This window comes from Acinonyx jubatus, chromosome A2, assembly GCF_027475565.1.
Source record: "Acinonyx jubatus isolate Ajub_Pintada_27869175 chromosome A2, VMU_Ajub_asm_v1.0, whole genome shotgun sequence".
Taxonomy (NCBI): Eukaryota; Metazoa; Chordata; class Mammalia; order Carnivora; family Felidae; genus Acinonyx; species Acinonyx jubatus.
In genome coordinates, this window is record NC_069383.1 from 42,278,583 (window position 1) to 42,296,427 (window position 17,845).

The 17,845-nt window shown below is 35.1% G+C and overlaps 1 protein-coding gene and 1 pseudogene across 6 annotated transcripts in view; one reads left to right on the top strand and one right to left on the bottom strand.

Moving 5' to 3' along the window:
• Nucleotides 1-17,845, bottom strand: part of SEPTIN7 (septin 7) — a 113,572-nt gene that overhangs the window by 34,850 nt on the left and 60,877 nt on the right. For all 6 annotated transcript variants that reach the window (XM_027075261.2, XM_053218231.1, XM_053218230.1 and 3 more), the window contains 3 exons: nucleotides 15,034-15,140; nucleotides 2,801-2,901; nucleotides 1,842-1,976 (listed from right to left, as the gene is read on the bottom strand). In XM_027075261.2, coding sequence (XP_026931062.1) covers nucleotides 1,842-1,976; nucleotides 2,801-2,901; nucleotides 15,034-15,140 — 343 coding nt within the window. The remainder of the gene's footprint in view (nucleotides 1-1,841; nucleotides 1,977-2,800; nucleotides 2,902-15,033; nucleotides 15,141-17,845) is intronic.
• LOC128314746 (peptidyl-prolyl cis-trans isomerase A-like) lies at nucleotides 16,348-16,876 on the top strand (annotated as a pseudogene).

A 17,845-nucleotide genomic window follows, 5' to 3' on the forward strand; every position in this document is an offset into this window, starting at 1 on the left:
CCTACCAATGGGCAAAACTTTGTTCCATGTCTAAAAATAGTTAAGATGAGAAACTATTCAAAAGCACATTTTTACACCTAGAAAATAAAAGTTTTGAACTCCCATCCCTTGTGACAAATATGAAATGGCCCAAAGCTACCACACATTGTTTGAATCATTAAAAAAAAAAAAAAAATTTTTTTAATCTCATTTCCCATGCAATTTTAAGAAATGTACTTTCCCCCAGAGATAGAAGGAATGTGGTTTCATGAGAATTACTAAATCTTGGAGAGAGTCCAAAAGATCTAAAATAATAAAACTGGATATAAACTGACAAATTTCTACTGACTAAACTGCAGATTAAAAAAATGACAATAAATAAATAAAAGTTAAGATTTTACTCTGTTGTCTTCTAGGAAAAAGCCCTAGCAAGTTAACTAGAATGAATAAAAAATAAATTAATTAATACATATATCAGGAAGAAGTTAGCAAGTACTCAAGAAAAGCTATACAGGGTGTTAGTTTTTACAAAATTTTTTTGAACGCTCATTTATTTTTGAGAGACAGAGACACACAGTGTGAACAGGGGAGGGGTTAGAGAGAGAGGGAGACACAGAATCTGAAGCAGGCTCCAGACTCTGAGCTATAGCACAGAGCCCAATGGGGGCTTGAACTGACAAACCGCGAGATCATGACCTGAGCCGAAGCTGGATGTTCAACTGACTGAACCACCCAGGTGCCCGTGTGTTATGTTTTTGAGATTTTTTTTTTAAGCCTTTTAAGTTGGTGAATCAATTTTATACAATATGTAAACCTCAAAGAACACTATAGAAGAATATTAGAAATAAAAAAAAGAAACATTTGTCACTATAATCTGACAGTGCAAAAATGGTAAACTACATGATTCAGACTTGTTGCTCAACGTGATAATGGGCATTATTAACCTTTCTAGGAAAAAGATCGAGAAAGAAGCAGAAAAGGGAAGAGAAAGGTACTCTCATGAAGCAACTGGTTTATACGACTGTAACCTGGGTGTTAGATGATGTAATCCTATTTAGTCTGATGCTGTATAATATCCCAGTTCCTTCTGGTAGAGAGATAGTGGCTCTGATCATCAGGTGGCTGAGCTATACAGAGTCATCTATCTAAAGAAAAAGATTGAAGAAGAGTAATTACAAACATCTGCAGTTGACAGTGACATATATATCTACTCAGATGACAGAGGAAGTACAAACAATAAAAAAAGGAATACAAGCTAGCCATATTAACAAAAATAATCAGATCAGATGAATATAAGACACTTACACCTTAACTCCTAATAAGTAGAAGAGTAGCACTGATGATATGAAATTTAAACAATATGATTGTGATAGCTAAGGTGAAACACAAGCCAAAGAAATTTAGCGAAGAAAGAAATGGCACACTAAGAACTTTGGTACTTAACCTTTCTTGTAACCTTTTCTATCAGATTCATAGTAAAAACATCTTTGCATCTTTGAAGTTTCTTAAAATTTGTGTAAGCTAATTTTTATAGCTGTTTCCCCTTATTTGGTAGTTCAATTTGTGGTAGAGTGGTCAAAAGGAAGCTAAATTAGCCACATTGAAACATTAAACCATGATGGAAACACTGCTCCTTATGAACAGGTTAAAAAAAAAAAAAAAAAAAGCCTACACATGAAGGTTACTATTAACTTATCTAGGACTTACAACGTGTTTTTTATAAGCCATTTTTGTATAGAATTTGGGATTTTACAACTGATATATTTAAATGTACTCCACAGAGATATGGATAACTAAAATATATCCCCAAAGTTCAGTCATAATAAACAACAGCAGATTATCAGAAGTATCAAGGTACTGACCCATGTCCTGAAGGAGCAATGAAGTATAAACAACACTGCACCCTGTTATCAGGCATCTGACGTCTGTTCACTCGAGATTCTGCATTTAGGTAGTCCTCAAATTTACTATCAATGTAGTCAATAACAGGCTGCCAGCTATAAAAAGCAGATAAATAAAATAATTAAGTTGCAATTCTACATATGAATGTACAACTGAGGACTGCTACAGTAATCAATATTTTTAAATAGGCAAAACCAATCAAACCAGTTGAAGATATCTCAAATTATTCTACATATACTGATTCAAAAACAAGTAGTTATCACCTTGGATAAATCTTGATTCATTATTTCTGAACTTTCCAAATGGAAAAAAATTAATTATTTAGCATCAAAACACAACCAAATTATGTTATCTGCATTAAGTACAGAGGTTTTTATTTCAAATTAAAAGATTAAGTTATACAAAAACTTCATGATGAACTTATTTGTTTTAAAAGTTAACAGAAATTTACTTCAAAAACAAAGAAAAATATTGTTTATAATATACTATTTCTAAATAGAATGCCATGGATGTTTTCTTAACTTATGACTTATGGAGAAATGGAACATTTAAAATCAGATTTAAATTAGGATGGGCTAGAAAATAATATATACAATAAGTGGATAAAATTATAGAAGAAAATGAAGTTTTAACTTCCTTGTAATGAGAATTCTTGTATCCATGTTGCTTTAGAATTTGTCTTCAAAATAATTCTATGATAGGTATTACCTCCATTTTATAGAAAAGGAAATCAGTTCAAAGAAATTAAGTAACATTGTCAAGTAAGTGGCAAAGTTGGTGTAAGAACTCAAGTCATATCACTAGAAAGTTCAGTGACCTCTGCTAAGATGAGAAGTTTAAAAATCTTAAGCAGAAAAGGTCTAACCACCGATACCCAAAATGCAATCAATATAAAGCAGTGATGATAAACCCTTCTTACCAATTACTATTATCCACTGCATCTCCAAATCCTGGCGTATCAACTATTGTGAGCAGCAACTGAACACCACCTTCTTTGATTAAAACTTTGGACTGTTCCACCTGTAAGAATTATTGGCACAGATATTAATACCATATATTACACCTGTGGTTTCCTACAAGGTAAGAAGCAGGGAGATGAGCATTAATCAAAACCAACTGGGAAATTTTCTGCAAACTAAATCTACCCACATTTTCTTTAAAATCAATTATTGTGGATATGAGAAATCCTGGTTACTTGAAAGAAAGGCACATATGTAAGTAGTGGGTTTATGGCTTATAGTTGACATAAAGTAGGAAAATGGGAACTGATAAAATAGTAATAGTCACTAAAGCCATACAATGCCTATATGATCTAATGTGTGTCTAGCAACACAAATAAACAATATGCTTAAATGATTCAGTAATTCATAGAAATCAAATGCAATTAACCAAACAAGTACATCTAATCTACCATTTACAGTAAATGCTTTTCTGAACTATTTCCATCTAGTTTGGTCCAAACCAATTACTCAAGTGAACTTATTACATTCCCAAACCTTTGTCAGTATGGCCATAATTATTTACACTTGTGTTTATGTTATGGCTAAGATCCAACTCTCTTCTCAAATGTTATATTTCACATTTATACCAAAGTGATCAGCAAAGGTCCAGGCACTGAAAAAAAACAAAAAATCCTACCACCTCTGATTAAAATCTTTGGTTCTCTTTACAATTTGTAAGAATGTTCTATTTGAGAAAGGGTATTAGACTTGAACAATAACAACAATTCCTCCTACAATCTAAGATTTTCTGTAACCCCAAACTCTGCATCAGAACATGTAAGTCATTCATCTTGGGCATATGGTGCTGCTAGATAAAGTAAACATGGATTTAAACAGAAAAGGGGAATAATGACCCCAGAAAAACACAGGCTTTCATCTGATGCATACTTTTATTATTTTTTTAAATTTAATTTTATTTACCTTTTTAGAGAGAGAGCATGCACATACACAAGTGGGGGAGAGGGGGAGCGAAGGGGGGAGAGAGAGAGAGAGTAAGAGAGAGACAGAGAAAGAGAGAATCTTAAGCAGGTTCCAAGCTCAGCACAGAGACCAACATAGAGCTCGATCCCACAGCCCTGAGATGATGAACTGAGCCCAAATCAAGAGTCAGACGCTCAACTGACTGAGCCACCCAGGCACCCCTCAATGTACATTTACATCAATGGCTTACTAGGACTAGAGGCTCTAGGTACGTTGGTAGGCTAATTTAAGAGGGAAGAATTAGATTCAAACTTTAAATATTAATTGCCATAAGACGGTATGAATTAAGTACTTCTAGACTTAAGGAAAAAATGTAATCATCAATATGTGAAAAGCAACTTCAACTATTTATGTCTGCTAACAGAGTATGGAAAGGAAAATTTCTAATTTCTAGGTAGAAAAAGTTGGGTGTACCTTTCAGGCTTACAGAAATGATGTCTTTCCATTCCCTTTTGACATGTTCTTACAGAGGCTGGCTGAGGTATGAAGAGACCAAGGAACTGAGACTAAGACTACTGAGTAGGAAAGTCTGTAGCAGCACTGTCCAATAGAACCTTCTGAGATGATGCAAATGTTCTGTACCCTCACTGTCCAATACATTAGATGCTTGCCCATGTGGCTACTTAGCCCTTGAAACATGACTAGAGCAACTGAGGAGCTGAATGTTTATTTAATTTGAATTAGCTTAAATAGCCACATGTAGCTTAGTGACACTGGATTGGACAGTGCAGGTCGATAGCAATCAAGTTATTTTGTTAAAAAAAAATCATGTAAAAAAAACTGTTAACACTGAAAACACTGCCTGAGATTTGGATATGCATGTCTATGGAGGGACTTCTAATCTTTTAGACAAATAAAAGGCAAAGGTCTTATCTTTTATACCAATGCTCTTTACTAAACTGCTTTAATCCTTGTAGAACTATTGGTGAAAATTTTGAACATCCCAAATGTATTTATTTATCTACCAAATATATACAATTGGAAATCTGTTAATAAGTATTAACAGTATTAATTCTCTCTAGATTAAAAAAGTAAACATCAATAAATAGGGTTCTTAATGCTGTCTGACCATTTTCAGTACCAACAATGGATGTGCATTGCATAGGAGACCACTGTTTCATACCACATAGCTAAGATAATACCAGTAGTCTGATACCAGGTTACTCTTATGAGGAAGGCAAAATGAGGAAATAATCAGACTCATCAGTGTTAGATTATCAAAACTAAAAAAAAAAAAAAAAAAAAAAAAAAAAAAAAAAGAGATGTGTTATGTGGCTTACAAAGTTCATATCTTATAAAAATAAAAAATGGTTGTCCTCTAGTTAAAGGACAATCTAGTTATTTGTCATTATATAAATTTTTTTTTAAAGGACAATCTGGTCAAATGCAACATCTTGATATATCTTGAATTGGCTTCCCTCTCCGTCATAAAAATAGGCTATTCATTAATGGTCACTGAAGCAGAACTACCCAAAGTAATCATACTACCCTTTACTTAATAATTCTTTTAAATGACATAGTACTATATATTAGAAATTGATGCAGGATGTAATTGTTCTACATGAATCATCGCCCCAATTTTACCCCAAACCACTTTTGGTTCCCTTGTTACTAAGCAAAGGCCATTTCTATCTTCAGTAATAGGTTGTATACTAATCACACACCATACCAGCTTATATTTTAAGACCGTTGTTTCCTTTTTATTTTTATAATCAGTTTAACAACTTAATTGTTTATGGACGTAAGAAAAATTAAGATCTGTACTTTAAAGAGTCTGTTTATAAAAGCCACTTTTCTGGCCTATGAAATTCTTTGTATCCATACATGGTCAAATACAAAGAAGGCAACACATGGAAGAGATCCAGAAAACATAACTGTAAACTAGTGCCATTCACAGGATCTGACTGTATCCTATCATCTGGTTTTGCAAGTATCCTCGTGGGATCCATGGAAAACAAATTAGTTCAAGTTCAGGAATTTCAAACTTTTCTTAAGAAATCTATTCCAAATGGCCATTTTCCCATGCACTTTACTTAAGCAGGTCACATAAGCATATTTTATGGCATCACTCAAAAGTTCTCTAACATTAAATGCATAATTTAATGCTGAAGGAATGAATCAAGGGCATTTTCAATTATGTTTCTTTCTGAAAAATAAAACTAAAGCCCACTATATTGTTTATGTATAATTAATTTACTGAGGCCTCTTTTGGACTCCTAACTCCCAGAAATGTAAGGCACTCTTTTTTCTAATATTGTTCAGTTTTCCAATCTGAGGGGAAAAAAACAACAACAACAAACTCAAACCTTCAGTGTTTCCATAGCTTCATTTCTTTCATTTTTAAAAGACTGTTAAATAACTGAAGTTTTCTGACCAATGTTTAAGAGCTATTTGTTAAGGTAAATAAAAAGTGTTACTCAATTAACTGTATTAAATTTCAAGGTGAGGGTTAAAATTTTGTCAGGAGTTACCTCTATACCTAAACTTGCTCAGGAGGTGGCATTACAGCCAAAGCTCTGCAGAGACGTGGAACAAGAGACTTAAACAGCCTGAGATACTCCACTTACTCAAACACAAACACTACCTACTCTATTTAATGGCTGAGAAGATAAGTATCATCTTAGATACTTCATTATGTTCTACAAGGAACTAAGAGGCAATGACCAATAGTAGAATAGTTATGCCTAAAGACTACTTCTCATCAAGACCCAAACCTAGTTTATTAATAAAGTTGATCCAAAGATTCGAATTCTGCCTGCTACACTAAATCACTACACCTCAATCCCCTGCACCTCCTTAAATTGAGATCTTAAATGTCTTGTCCTTTTCATTTTCTATTAGCAACCCCCCTCCTAAACCCTTTATTTCTTTTTCTTTTCCAGCCCAGATATCTTTGTTACACAAAATTTATGAACTTCAATTTGACAGGAATTTCCCTGCTATCCAATGATGCTTTTATGTGCTCACTAGTCCCATGCCTCTTTCATTTCCCAGAATGGCTCTTCTCTAGCTCTACGTTACTATCTCTCCAACCACGCTCAGCAAAGTACCTCATCTCTAGATGAAGACAAGAGCATCCTCAATTTGTTTGATGCAACAGTCTTTCCTTCTGTTCCGATGAACAGATCCCTTTCTTCCTGAGGCTTATTTCTCAATATATACCAGGGATGTGATCACTCCATTTCAGAGTCATGTTGACAACCATTTAGACTATTTCCAGTTTATTTTCAACCTCTCATCTCTTAGGGATTGATTCTCCATTGGATATAAACATTCTCAGGTCTTTTTTGGAAATAAAAACCAAACAACTCTCTCAGTACCCTACACTCAACCTCCAGGTATTCCCTCTTGTCCTTTTCTTCACAGCCATCCCATCTTCACGACCTCATTTACTATCCCTTTTCAATCCACTGCCATCTTGCCCTCCATTCCTACTACTTCACTAAAATCTACCTTGCCAAGGTAACCTCTATAACACATTACAGCAGCAATAGTCTCACTAAATCATGTGACTGTGAGATCGTTAAGAAATTTGATTGTGTCCATCATCACTGTAGCCCCCAAACCTGGAGTAAGATATTCAAATGTCTGTCCCGTGAATACTTTAAAAAACTATCAATACTGGACCAACACCAACAAGAGAGTTTCCTAATTGGGCTTTATATAAATGTCTCAAGGAGTCTATAAAATGTTATCCTAGGGATAGGATAGGATTCATTGCTTTCACCTGTTTTCACCTCTAAAATTTTTGTAGCCATTTAATTTGCAATAGTGATTTTTAGGACTTTCCAAACCAAGAAAAACAAGGGTTTTTTAAGTTTATTTGAGAGACAGTGTATGCACACACACTTGAGTGGGTTGAGGGGAGAGAGACAGAATGAGAATGAATGAATCCCAACCAGGCTCCACACTGTCAGCACAGAGCCCATGGGGCTTGATCTCACAAATCGCAAGATCAGGACCTGAGCTGAAATTAAGAGTCAGATGCTTAACTGACTGAGCCACCCAGGCACCCCAAGAAAAAAGTTTTAATTTTCTTAATGTTTATTTTTGAGAGAGAGAGAGAGAGAGAGAGAGAGAGAGAGAGAGAGAGAGAGATTGATTGCGAGCAGGGGAGGAGCAGAGAAAGAGGGAGACACAGAATCTGAGGCAGTCTCCAGGCTCTGAGCTGTCAGCCCAGAGCCCGATGTGGAGCTCAAACTCACAAACCACAAGATCATGACCTGAGTGGAAGTAGCCACTTAACTGAATGAGCCACCCAGGCACCCCCCGCCCCAAGAAAAAAATTTTAAAGGGGACCAATATAAGGTTGCCAACTAAGAACTTAAAAAAAAAAAAAAAAAAACACTCTCATTTCACAAAAGAAACTAGAACTGATTTAGTCCCAGAATAAAGGGCAGTTTTTCCCTTGGAGATAGCTGGCAACCTTTCAACTGACTTGACATATGATCCAAAAATTTTCAAATATAACAATATTATAAAAGTTACTACTGTACATGCATCACTGTATGTAATATTTTTCTTAAAACTTTGTTAATCTAAGGACCTATATTTGAGATTGGAACATGAAGTGGAACAAGCGTTCAATTTTTTCTATCACTTCATTTTAATCAGTCTATTAACAAAAAAATATATGAATAAAAACAGAAAATATGGTACTATTTCATTCAATGTGAAATATTCTGAAAGAACTAAGGATAAACAGTACCCTCTCTAAAATCTTCCCAGAAATACAGGATGAATTCAGTCTGTTATCAGGCTAGAAAGACTACAGAGCACTCATTCTCAAAGCGTAGTATCCTGACTGGCAGCTGCATAGTCTGGAAAATTAGAAATATGAATTCTCTGAGTCCTGCCTCAAACCCACTAAAGAGCAAACTCTGGGGAGAGGGACTCAGTAAGCTGTTTTAGCAAGTCTTCCAGTGATGGACTCTCAAGTCTGGAAACCACTGGTATAAAGAACTCTGGAACTAGAGTGTTGGCTCACATTTGGAGCTGCAGAGCCAGAGTCCTGAGGCTCACGACAGCACACTGGGAATCAATCCCAAAGGACTTCTATTTAATACTGAAAACTTCATTCAAATCAGAACCTTTGATACAGAGGAAGCTCAGAACCATCTCTCTGTCCAATGTAGACAGCTTCTCCTTCATTCCAAGACTGCAAATGTGAAGGAATTTCTTATTAATGATACAAGTCTCTTATAAGTAAAAAATACTCAGGGAGGAGATTATGAGATCACGGTCTTTATTAAAATTTCACTCCCTATTTGGCTACATCACAGGATTTTTCTTTTTGTCTTTTTTTTTTTTTTGACAGTTGGAAGTGGTCCAGACAGCTTTCAGGTCAGGGAAATTGTAGACATTTGTTTTTTGAAACTCATGATTTTATGTTTCTCCTGGTCTTAAATGTCTGGGCTGAGATGTAATACTTCTGACCAGTCTCCAATGAAAGAATTTATGAGCTTCCAAAGGAGATTATCTGCTACATTTTTGGACTTGGTGAAGAGTCATTCAACTGTAAAAGAAAACTATATTCTATTTTCTAAATCCACTGAATGACTCAGAACATGTTATGTTCTCTCTCCTGGGTAAGTGAAGAAAAGAGTTTAGAGGATCTTGAACTTGTTTCCAGTATATCAAGGAATACTTCCATGGTGCAGTCAGGAAAGGGTACTTCTCTGGGATTCTAGTGAGAATCCATCTAGTTCTCAGATGTTATAGGTCTTACTTTTGGTAAAAAGGAAATTCAATAGTAGTACACAGGACTTTGTTTTAAAAATCTTACTATAGATACTCTCAAGCCTTGATTACTCTTTTGTTTTCAGAGAGAGACAGAGAGAGAGTTGGGAAGATGTTCACAATAGAAGAGAACACTTTCAAAATGTTACCTTAAGAGAAGGTAAAGTGAGTTTAAACAGAATTATTTTGGAGACAGGCAAATGTAAAAAGAATTCTAACAAAGCGCCTCTCGCACTGTCTTTAACAGATGCTGGCCTGAGAGAAATTATCCTGAATGTATGAAATATAAGGGACAATTATCTAGATAAGAAACTCCTCCAAATCAAAGAGAAAAGAGGAAATTTTAAGATGGTCAAAACACTTCAATGAAATCTGAACAGTTAATAAGTACAGAAGACATGTTCAATCTTATATGAAAGCAAATTAACTGAAACAATAAAATACCTTTATATTAATATGCACAGACACACAACAGAAATGAGTCCCTAGGTCCACTAAAACAATGTACAAAAATATTCATATTGGTAAAAACAAAACAAAAAAAAAGAAAGAAAACCCAAATGCTTACCTACAATAGAATATAATCTGAGATATATCGATACAATGGTACATTATACAACAATGAAAACTACAGTACACAACATGGACAAATACCACAGATATAGTCTTCAGTGAAAAAAATCAGACACAAAAGAGTATAGCGTCTAAATGAAATTCAAGAACAGGCAAAATTAATCTATGGAAACAGAAGTCAGAAAGCTATTTATATTTGGGGTTTGGTGTAATACTGAGAGGCACAAGGAAGTCTTCTGGGGTGCTAGAAATGTACTGTAATATCTTAATCTAGGTGGTAATTACCTGGATATATGGATACATATACAAAAGTTCATCAAGCTTTAAGTTAAAATTTATGCCTTTTTGTGTAAAGCCACATATTAATTTAGTAATTTTTTAAAATTCTGCTCAAGAAAAAAATGAAAATAACCAACAAAACTTTAAAAAAAAATTGTCAAATTGGGGCGCCTGGGTGGGTCAGTTGGTTAAGCGTCTGCCTTCGGCTCGGGTCATGATCTCCTGGTTTGTGAGTTCGGGCCAGCGTCGGGCTCTGTGCAGATAGCTCAGAACCTGGAGCCTGTTTTGGATTCTGTGTCTCCCCCTCTCTCTGCCTCTCCTCCGCTCGCACTCTGTCTCTCTCTGTCTCTCTCTCTCAAAGATAAATATTGAAAAAATTTTTTAAAAAACAATAAAATAATTGTCAAATTAAAAACTTCAAAAATTCTCAAATTTAAAATTATTTCACTTTTTCTAAATAGTGATTTATAAAACATCATGAACCAAGAAGAAAAGATTAACAAAACTTCAAAGATCCTGAAGTTCAAAATATCCCAACTAAACACTAAGTCATATACATTTTTTAAATTGTTTGTTCAATCATTCATTAATACTGGATGCAGTTTTCAGATGCAGTTCTAAGAAATGAGTTTACAGTGAATAAGATGAAGTTGCTACCTTCACAGAACTTAATACATTTAGAGCCAAGGTAGGGCCCGGAAGGAGTTTATAGGGTGGCCAGACAAGGCCTCACTGAAAAAGCAGCATTTATGCAGAGAATTGATGAAAGTTAGGGAGCAAGCCATCAGGAAATCTCAGGGAAGAACACTGAAGGCAGAGAAACAAGATGTGGAAGAGCCCTGAGGTAGAAAGTAGGATTGGCCTGTTCAAAGAACAGCAAGGATGTTGGTTTAGTCAGAGCAGAGTAAGCCAAAAGTGGAAAAGTGTGGGAAATAGGTTACAGAGAGGGGTGAGGGCAAATCTTATAAGGTCCTCTAGATACTGTAAGGACTCCAGCCTTGCTCTGAGATGGAAAGCCACCGAAGAGTTTTGAACAGAGGTTCAAAAGGATCTGATTTACATTGTAAGAGAAGATTCTTACTGTTTTGTTAAAAAGATTGGGGCAGTGGCCGACGATCGCAGTCAGAGAAGTGAATTAGGCTGTTATATCTAGGAAGAGAAATGATGGAGCCTGGATAGGAGTGGTACTAGGAAAGTGGTAGGATTGTGGATATATTGTGAAAGCAGAAGTAACAGAATTTATTGATGGACTGCATACGGAAGTAGAGAGTAAAAAGGAGTTAAGGATGGCTCCAAGTTTTTTGGTCTAAGCAACTGGTTTAGGGTAGACCATACCACATAGTCCGTCAGTATTTTTGATAAACTTGCTGATTTGTTTGGCAAATTTATTTTTGGCATAAGAACTTTTAGGGGAGAGATTTTGCTGAACTGACTGAGAACCAATTCTTAATATGAATCTTATTCCCCAGAGCTACTTTTTATCTTTTGGTATTATATTCTTTTCTGAAAGGCATTTTTTAAAAAAATTATAAAAGCATGCTCACTGCATAAAACTGAGAAGATATAATAAAAAGGAAAAAGAAAAAACATTCAGTCTTACAATAAGGAGAATCACTGATGACAGTTTGACAATGAATCCTATTTAATATCCATTTTGCAATACGTGGACCATTACAGAATAAGCACAGTCATAACTACATCACAAGCAATTTCTCACTATTTGAGCAAATAGTTCACTACAGAGTATGACAAGCTAGATTTCTTTCTATGTGTCGAATTTCTGAGATTGTAAATGCTGATACTTTCATCTGTTCAGACACTGGCAAAAATCACTGCATTGTATGAATCAAGCAAGCTAAAATAGTGTTCTTCTCTATTAAACAAAATAAAATAAAACATGGTAAGGCACAAAATTTTCATGAGTTGATTGGCTTCGATCAACCACCCACCAGTAGTTTATTGGAATTTCAAGCCTAAAATTTAAAGGGAAGTCAATACCCTCCAGCGTCCAGACTGCAAATTCAAACCTTACAAGTAACAGCAAACATTATGGTGTACCATTTGAGATTTAAAACGTAAAAAACAAAAATCCCTTCTCTTAAGTATCCCTTACCAGTTAGCATCAGATCAATCAGCCTTATAGCTTATAGAGGCATTTTCTGTTATTTTAACTACTTTCATATATTAATAATTATGATGAAGAGAGGACTTCACTGATCAAATCATTTTTTTGAGAGACAGAACACACATGTGAGCAGGGGAAGGGCAGAGAGAGAGGAACAGAGAGAATCTAAAGCAAGCTCCAGTCTCAGCACAGGGTCTAATGCGGGGCTCGATCCCACAATCCTGGGACCATGACCTGAGCCGAAATCACGAGTTGGATGCTCAACCGACTGAGCCACCCCCAGGTGCCCCTCTGACCAAATAATTTTGTCTAAATTGCCTAATTGGGAAAGCTATTTCCTTATGTAAGATTTTTAGAGAAAAAGGTGAAAAAATAAAAAACAAACAAAAAACCACCTGACAATTTGCTGGATGAAACGTTATTAAAAAGGGAGATGCAGTAAAGGAAAGCTAACTGACCTGTTAAGAACTGGTTAACCTATGAAACCAGCATGTACTAAGTATCAGTAGTATAGGGACAGCATAGCTTGATAGGATACATACTAAACCAGACTGTTTAGATTTGTATCCTAGTTCTGTCACTCTAACTACGTGATCTCGGGGATATGGCCATATCCATACCTAAATTTCCACATTTATATAATGGGGGTAATACTACTACTTACCTCTTAAAGTCATTGTAAGAATTAAATAAGTTAATGTACCTAAACTGCCTGGAATAGAACCTGGAAGATGTTAATGACTTACTAATGTGAACCTGGCATTACACAACACGCCAGAACTACAAAGAGGATTCAGAAAATTTCCTCACCAGCAGGAATTACCAAAAACACTACTGGCAGGTACGTGAGCATTAAGATCCAACATATTTTAGACTAAATATTCTTGAACTTAGGAATCTACACTGAGGGGCTCCTTTAACATTTCTACATACACAGTTTCTTTATCTCGAGTTTAAACACCTAAATTAAAAGTTTCTCTTCTTGCTTAGGGTTGAAATGGCCAACACTGATCATCAAATAAATAAACAATTTAGTGTCAAGTTTTCAGAACACATTTTTGTAAGCAATGTGAAATTTCAAGCTCTAGGAAGGATACAGAAAAAAAATCTTGAAACAGAGAAAAACTGTAAAAAAAAAAAAAAAGAAAAGAAACAGAAGATTCACTTCACAGAATTACTTCTTAGGGATCTAATTACTAAACTGCATCTTATAGTATGATATACATGAGTTTCTATCCAGAAATTCTAGGCTGTCCTTCCACCTTATGCATTAGGCCAATCACTACCAATCCTTCAAATCCAGCCCCAGCCTTAATAAAGCCTGCTCCAGCCAGAATTGTTCACTCCTTTCCTCTTTGCTTATGTGTTATGTATTACTACTGCCATCAATCCACCAACAATTTCTTCACTCAATAGTTTAGAGGAGTGCTGTCCAACAAAAATGTAATGTGAGCCGTGTAAGTAACTTAAAACTTTCAGGAGCCATTTTAAAAATAACAAGTGAAATTAATGTACTTTAATATAACCAAAATATTATCATTGCAAAATGTAAACAATTATTAATGGGATCCTTTATATTCTTTTTTACATACTAAACTGTCAAAACCTGGGATGTATTTTATATTGCATAACATCTCCATTTGGACTATCTACATTTTAAGAGCTCAACAAGCACATGTGGCTACTGGCTACTGTACTGAACAGTACAGATCTGGAGCCTAGATTATTCTATTATATGAAGTGTGGTCTATGGGTCAGCAGTATCAGCATCACCTAAGATTTTGTCAGAAATGCAAAATCTCAGTCCACCTCAAACCTACTAACACAGGGACTAAATTTAACAAGCTCCCCAAGGTGACCTGAATTAAAGGCACATTAAAGACTGTGAAGTACGACATAACAAATTGCTACTGCCATTCATTTATCATGTGGTACTATGCCACTAATACAGAACACAATATTAAATAATAATGGCTTCTCCACAAATCATGTTTTCTCTACACTGTCCAACAGAACATTATGCAATAGTGGAAATACACCTATATTTCCCAAAATGGTAACCACTTGCCACATATGTCTATTGAGTACTTGAAATGTGGCTGGTGTAACTAAGAAACTGAATTTTAAATTTTAATTAATTTTATTCAAACTCAAAATAACTAAATATGGCAAGTAGCTACCATGTTGGACAGCATAACTCTAGGGTGTTATTTACTACATCCCAGTATAATCTCTAGGAGACTCCTAGGGACAAATTTAGAAGGTCTAATCAAGACAATTTCTCTAATTACCTGTGCTTGCTCTCTCTCCTTTTAACCAACCATCATATTTACCACTTTATATCGGCTGAGACAAATATAAAACCTATCTCTAGGGAAGCATAATAAAAGTTATAGCATGTGTTTTGAGTGTGTTACTATTACTCCAGCTTATCATCAATTATAGCATACATACCTGTACAGTCTTTTTTATTCTATGAGATGGACCTGGATACTCTGGAGAATATAAATCTGTGAGGAATAATGAGTTGATTAATGTTGACTTCCCCAGTCCAGATTCACCTAAAAGAAATGGTGGGGAGGAAATATGTTAAATTCAGTCACTTTATCAACCTTAAATATTCAACCAATACTATAATCAAACTTGCTTTAAGCAAGCAGTTCTTGGTGGAACAAAGAAGTAACGTTAGAAAACATACTATAAAGACTCCCAATTAGAATAAGTTCTTTGTCTTCATTTTGTTCTCTATCAAAGTAGACTAAAGTTTCCAACAATTCTTTTTAGATCTGTAATTCTACAATCTGTGTTCTTTAAAAGTAATTTATCTAATACAATATTCTCCACTTTTAACAGTAACATATTCCTAGACACCAAAAGCTAGTCATGAAAGAAACATTCAAGTTGGATTATATATTGCTGCTTCAGTACAATAAAGCATAAAAGAAGTTAGGTGTAAACATTTATTAAGTCAATAATTAATTAATGACCCAAAAATAAATCATACACCTATAAAAAGTAGAAATCTGTTAATGAAAAGAAAACTTAATCACAATGTATCTTAACATAAAGGGACCCACAAAAAGTATTTCCAACTTATTCACTCATATATCAATCAGCCTAAGTGTAAGGGGTACCTTTCCGTAAACCATATTCCAAAAACATCCTAGGTAATGACTTTTTTATAGTACTTCTGATTGAGGTAGGAGGCAGGAATGGAGGAAGGTAGGACACAACTTCCACTAAGATTGACATATGCTCCTTTGTCCATGTCAAGTTTGGTATAACACACCAAATATATAGTTAATTTTTACGAAAATATAAATAACTTCAAGATATACATAATACAAGGTTAAATAAATTAAAAATAATACTATAATTATCCATGAATACAGCACAAGTTAAAGAATCTAGCAGTTAGCTTAATAGGCATCTTTAGCCTAAATAACTGATGTCAAAATATTAACCTTACTATTTCTGTCTAGGTTGATAGTTTTATAATGACTCTCAAGAAAGGTAAGATTCATTCTGGTTGTTGGGGCTTACAACAATGAGGGGATGTCATATGAATGAAGGGATGTCATTTTTTTCTAGATGTAAAAATTACAGAAATTTCTAAGACGAAGGAAAAAAAATTGTAGGTTCTTCATAACCGCTTCTTTCTTAACTCATATACTGAATAAAGGAGTAAAGACTCGAATAAAACCCAAGCACATGAGGAAAATTGGAAATATCTAGGCCTTGTAGACACTGCTGCCCTAGAGCTACCTGAATTGCCCAGCGATGGTCAACTCCACTGTGTTCTCTGACATTGCGATGGACAGCGAACCCTTGGGCTGCCATCTCTTTCGAGCTGCTTGCAGATAAAGTACCAAAGACAGCAGAGAACTTACATGCTTTGAGCACTGGAGAGAAAGGATTTGGTTATAAAGGTCCCTGCTTTCACAGGATTATTCTAGGATGTATGTGCCAGGATGGTGACTTTCTATGCCATAATGGCACTGGTGGCAAGTCCATCCAGGGGGAGAAATTTGATGATGAAAATTTCACCTTGAAGCACATGGGTCCTGGCATCTTATCCATGGCAAGTGCTAGACCCAATGCAAACGCTTCCCAGTTTTTCATCTGCACTGCCAATACTGAGTGGTTGGATGGCAAGCATGCTGGATGGCAAGTGGTTGGATGGCAAGCCTTTGGCAAGGTGAAAGAGGATATGAATGTTGTGGAAGCCATGAAACCCTTTGGGTCCACGAATGACAAGACCAGCAAGATCACCACTGCTGACTATGGACAAATCTAATAAACTTATGTTTTATTAAGAATATATATTCTTAATATATATATACACACACACACACATATATATATACACACACATATATATATATACACACACACACACACATATATGTATATATATATATATATATAAAACACTTCTTATTTAGAAGCATAAATGAGAAATGAGTACTTGTATAAATATTTTGGGATGTTAAATGTAAAAGTACACTATATTAAAAAATTAACACTGTACTGACTAAAACTATGTTTAGACTTTATTTATTTATTTATTTATTTATTTTGTTTGTTTGTTTGTTTGGTGGTAAGGGGTAGAGGAACAAGAGGAAGTAGGACAAAATGAAAGTAAAGATGAAGGGGGCAAAAAGCCTGAAAGGCAACACATCAAAATGTTAATAGTGGTTGCAGTTAAGATTTTTTTCTTAGCTTTCTACATTTCTCTGTGCTTTAAATTTCCTTCACTAACTTTATTTTACTTTTATAATTTAAAAAGCATTCTTGACTGGCATCAGCAAAACGACTAAGAAGTTCCAAACCCTCACAGAAACTGGATTAATTAATCCTACAGGAGCTCTGGAAAAAGTCAAAGATTTACGGCAACCAAGCAAATAAATGCCCAGTCGATACAATGCCATGAATAGTAAAGTTCATGTCATTTTCATTTGTTATTGCTTTTTTATCTATATGGTACGTCTGGGTCTCAAGGAGATAGCACAGTTCGACATCCTTCCCTCAAACCAGAAGGCATAGAACCAACTTTACTTAAAACATTCTAACCTCTCTAGGGTCTGCCAGAGGGTCTGGTCCCTGTCTTATCTAATTGCAATTTTAGGTGGAAGAAGCACTGGACTCCAATGCTGAAAGTTGAAAGGGGACTACAAACCCATGGGTACCTAGAGCAGAAAATTATGGGTGTACAGATAGACTACTTAAGGCCCTGAGGATCTGCTAGAGTGAGACACTTTGGACA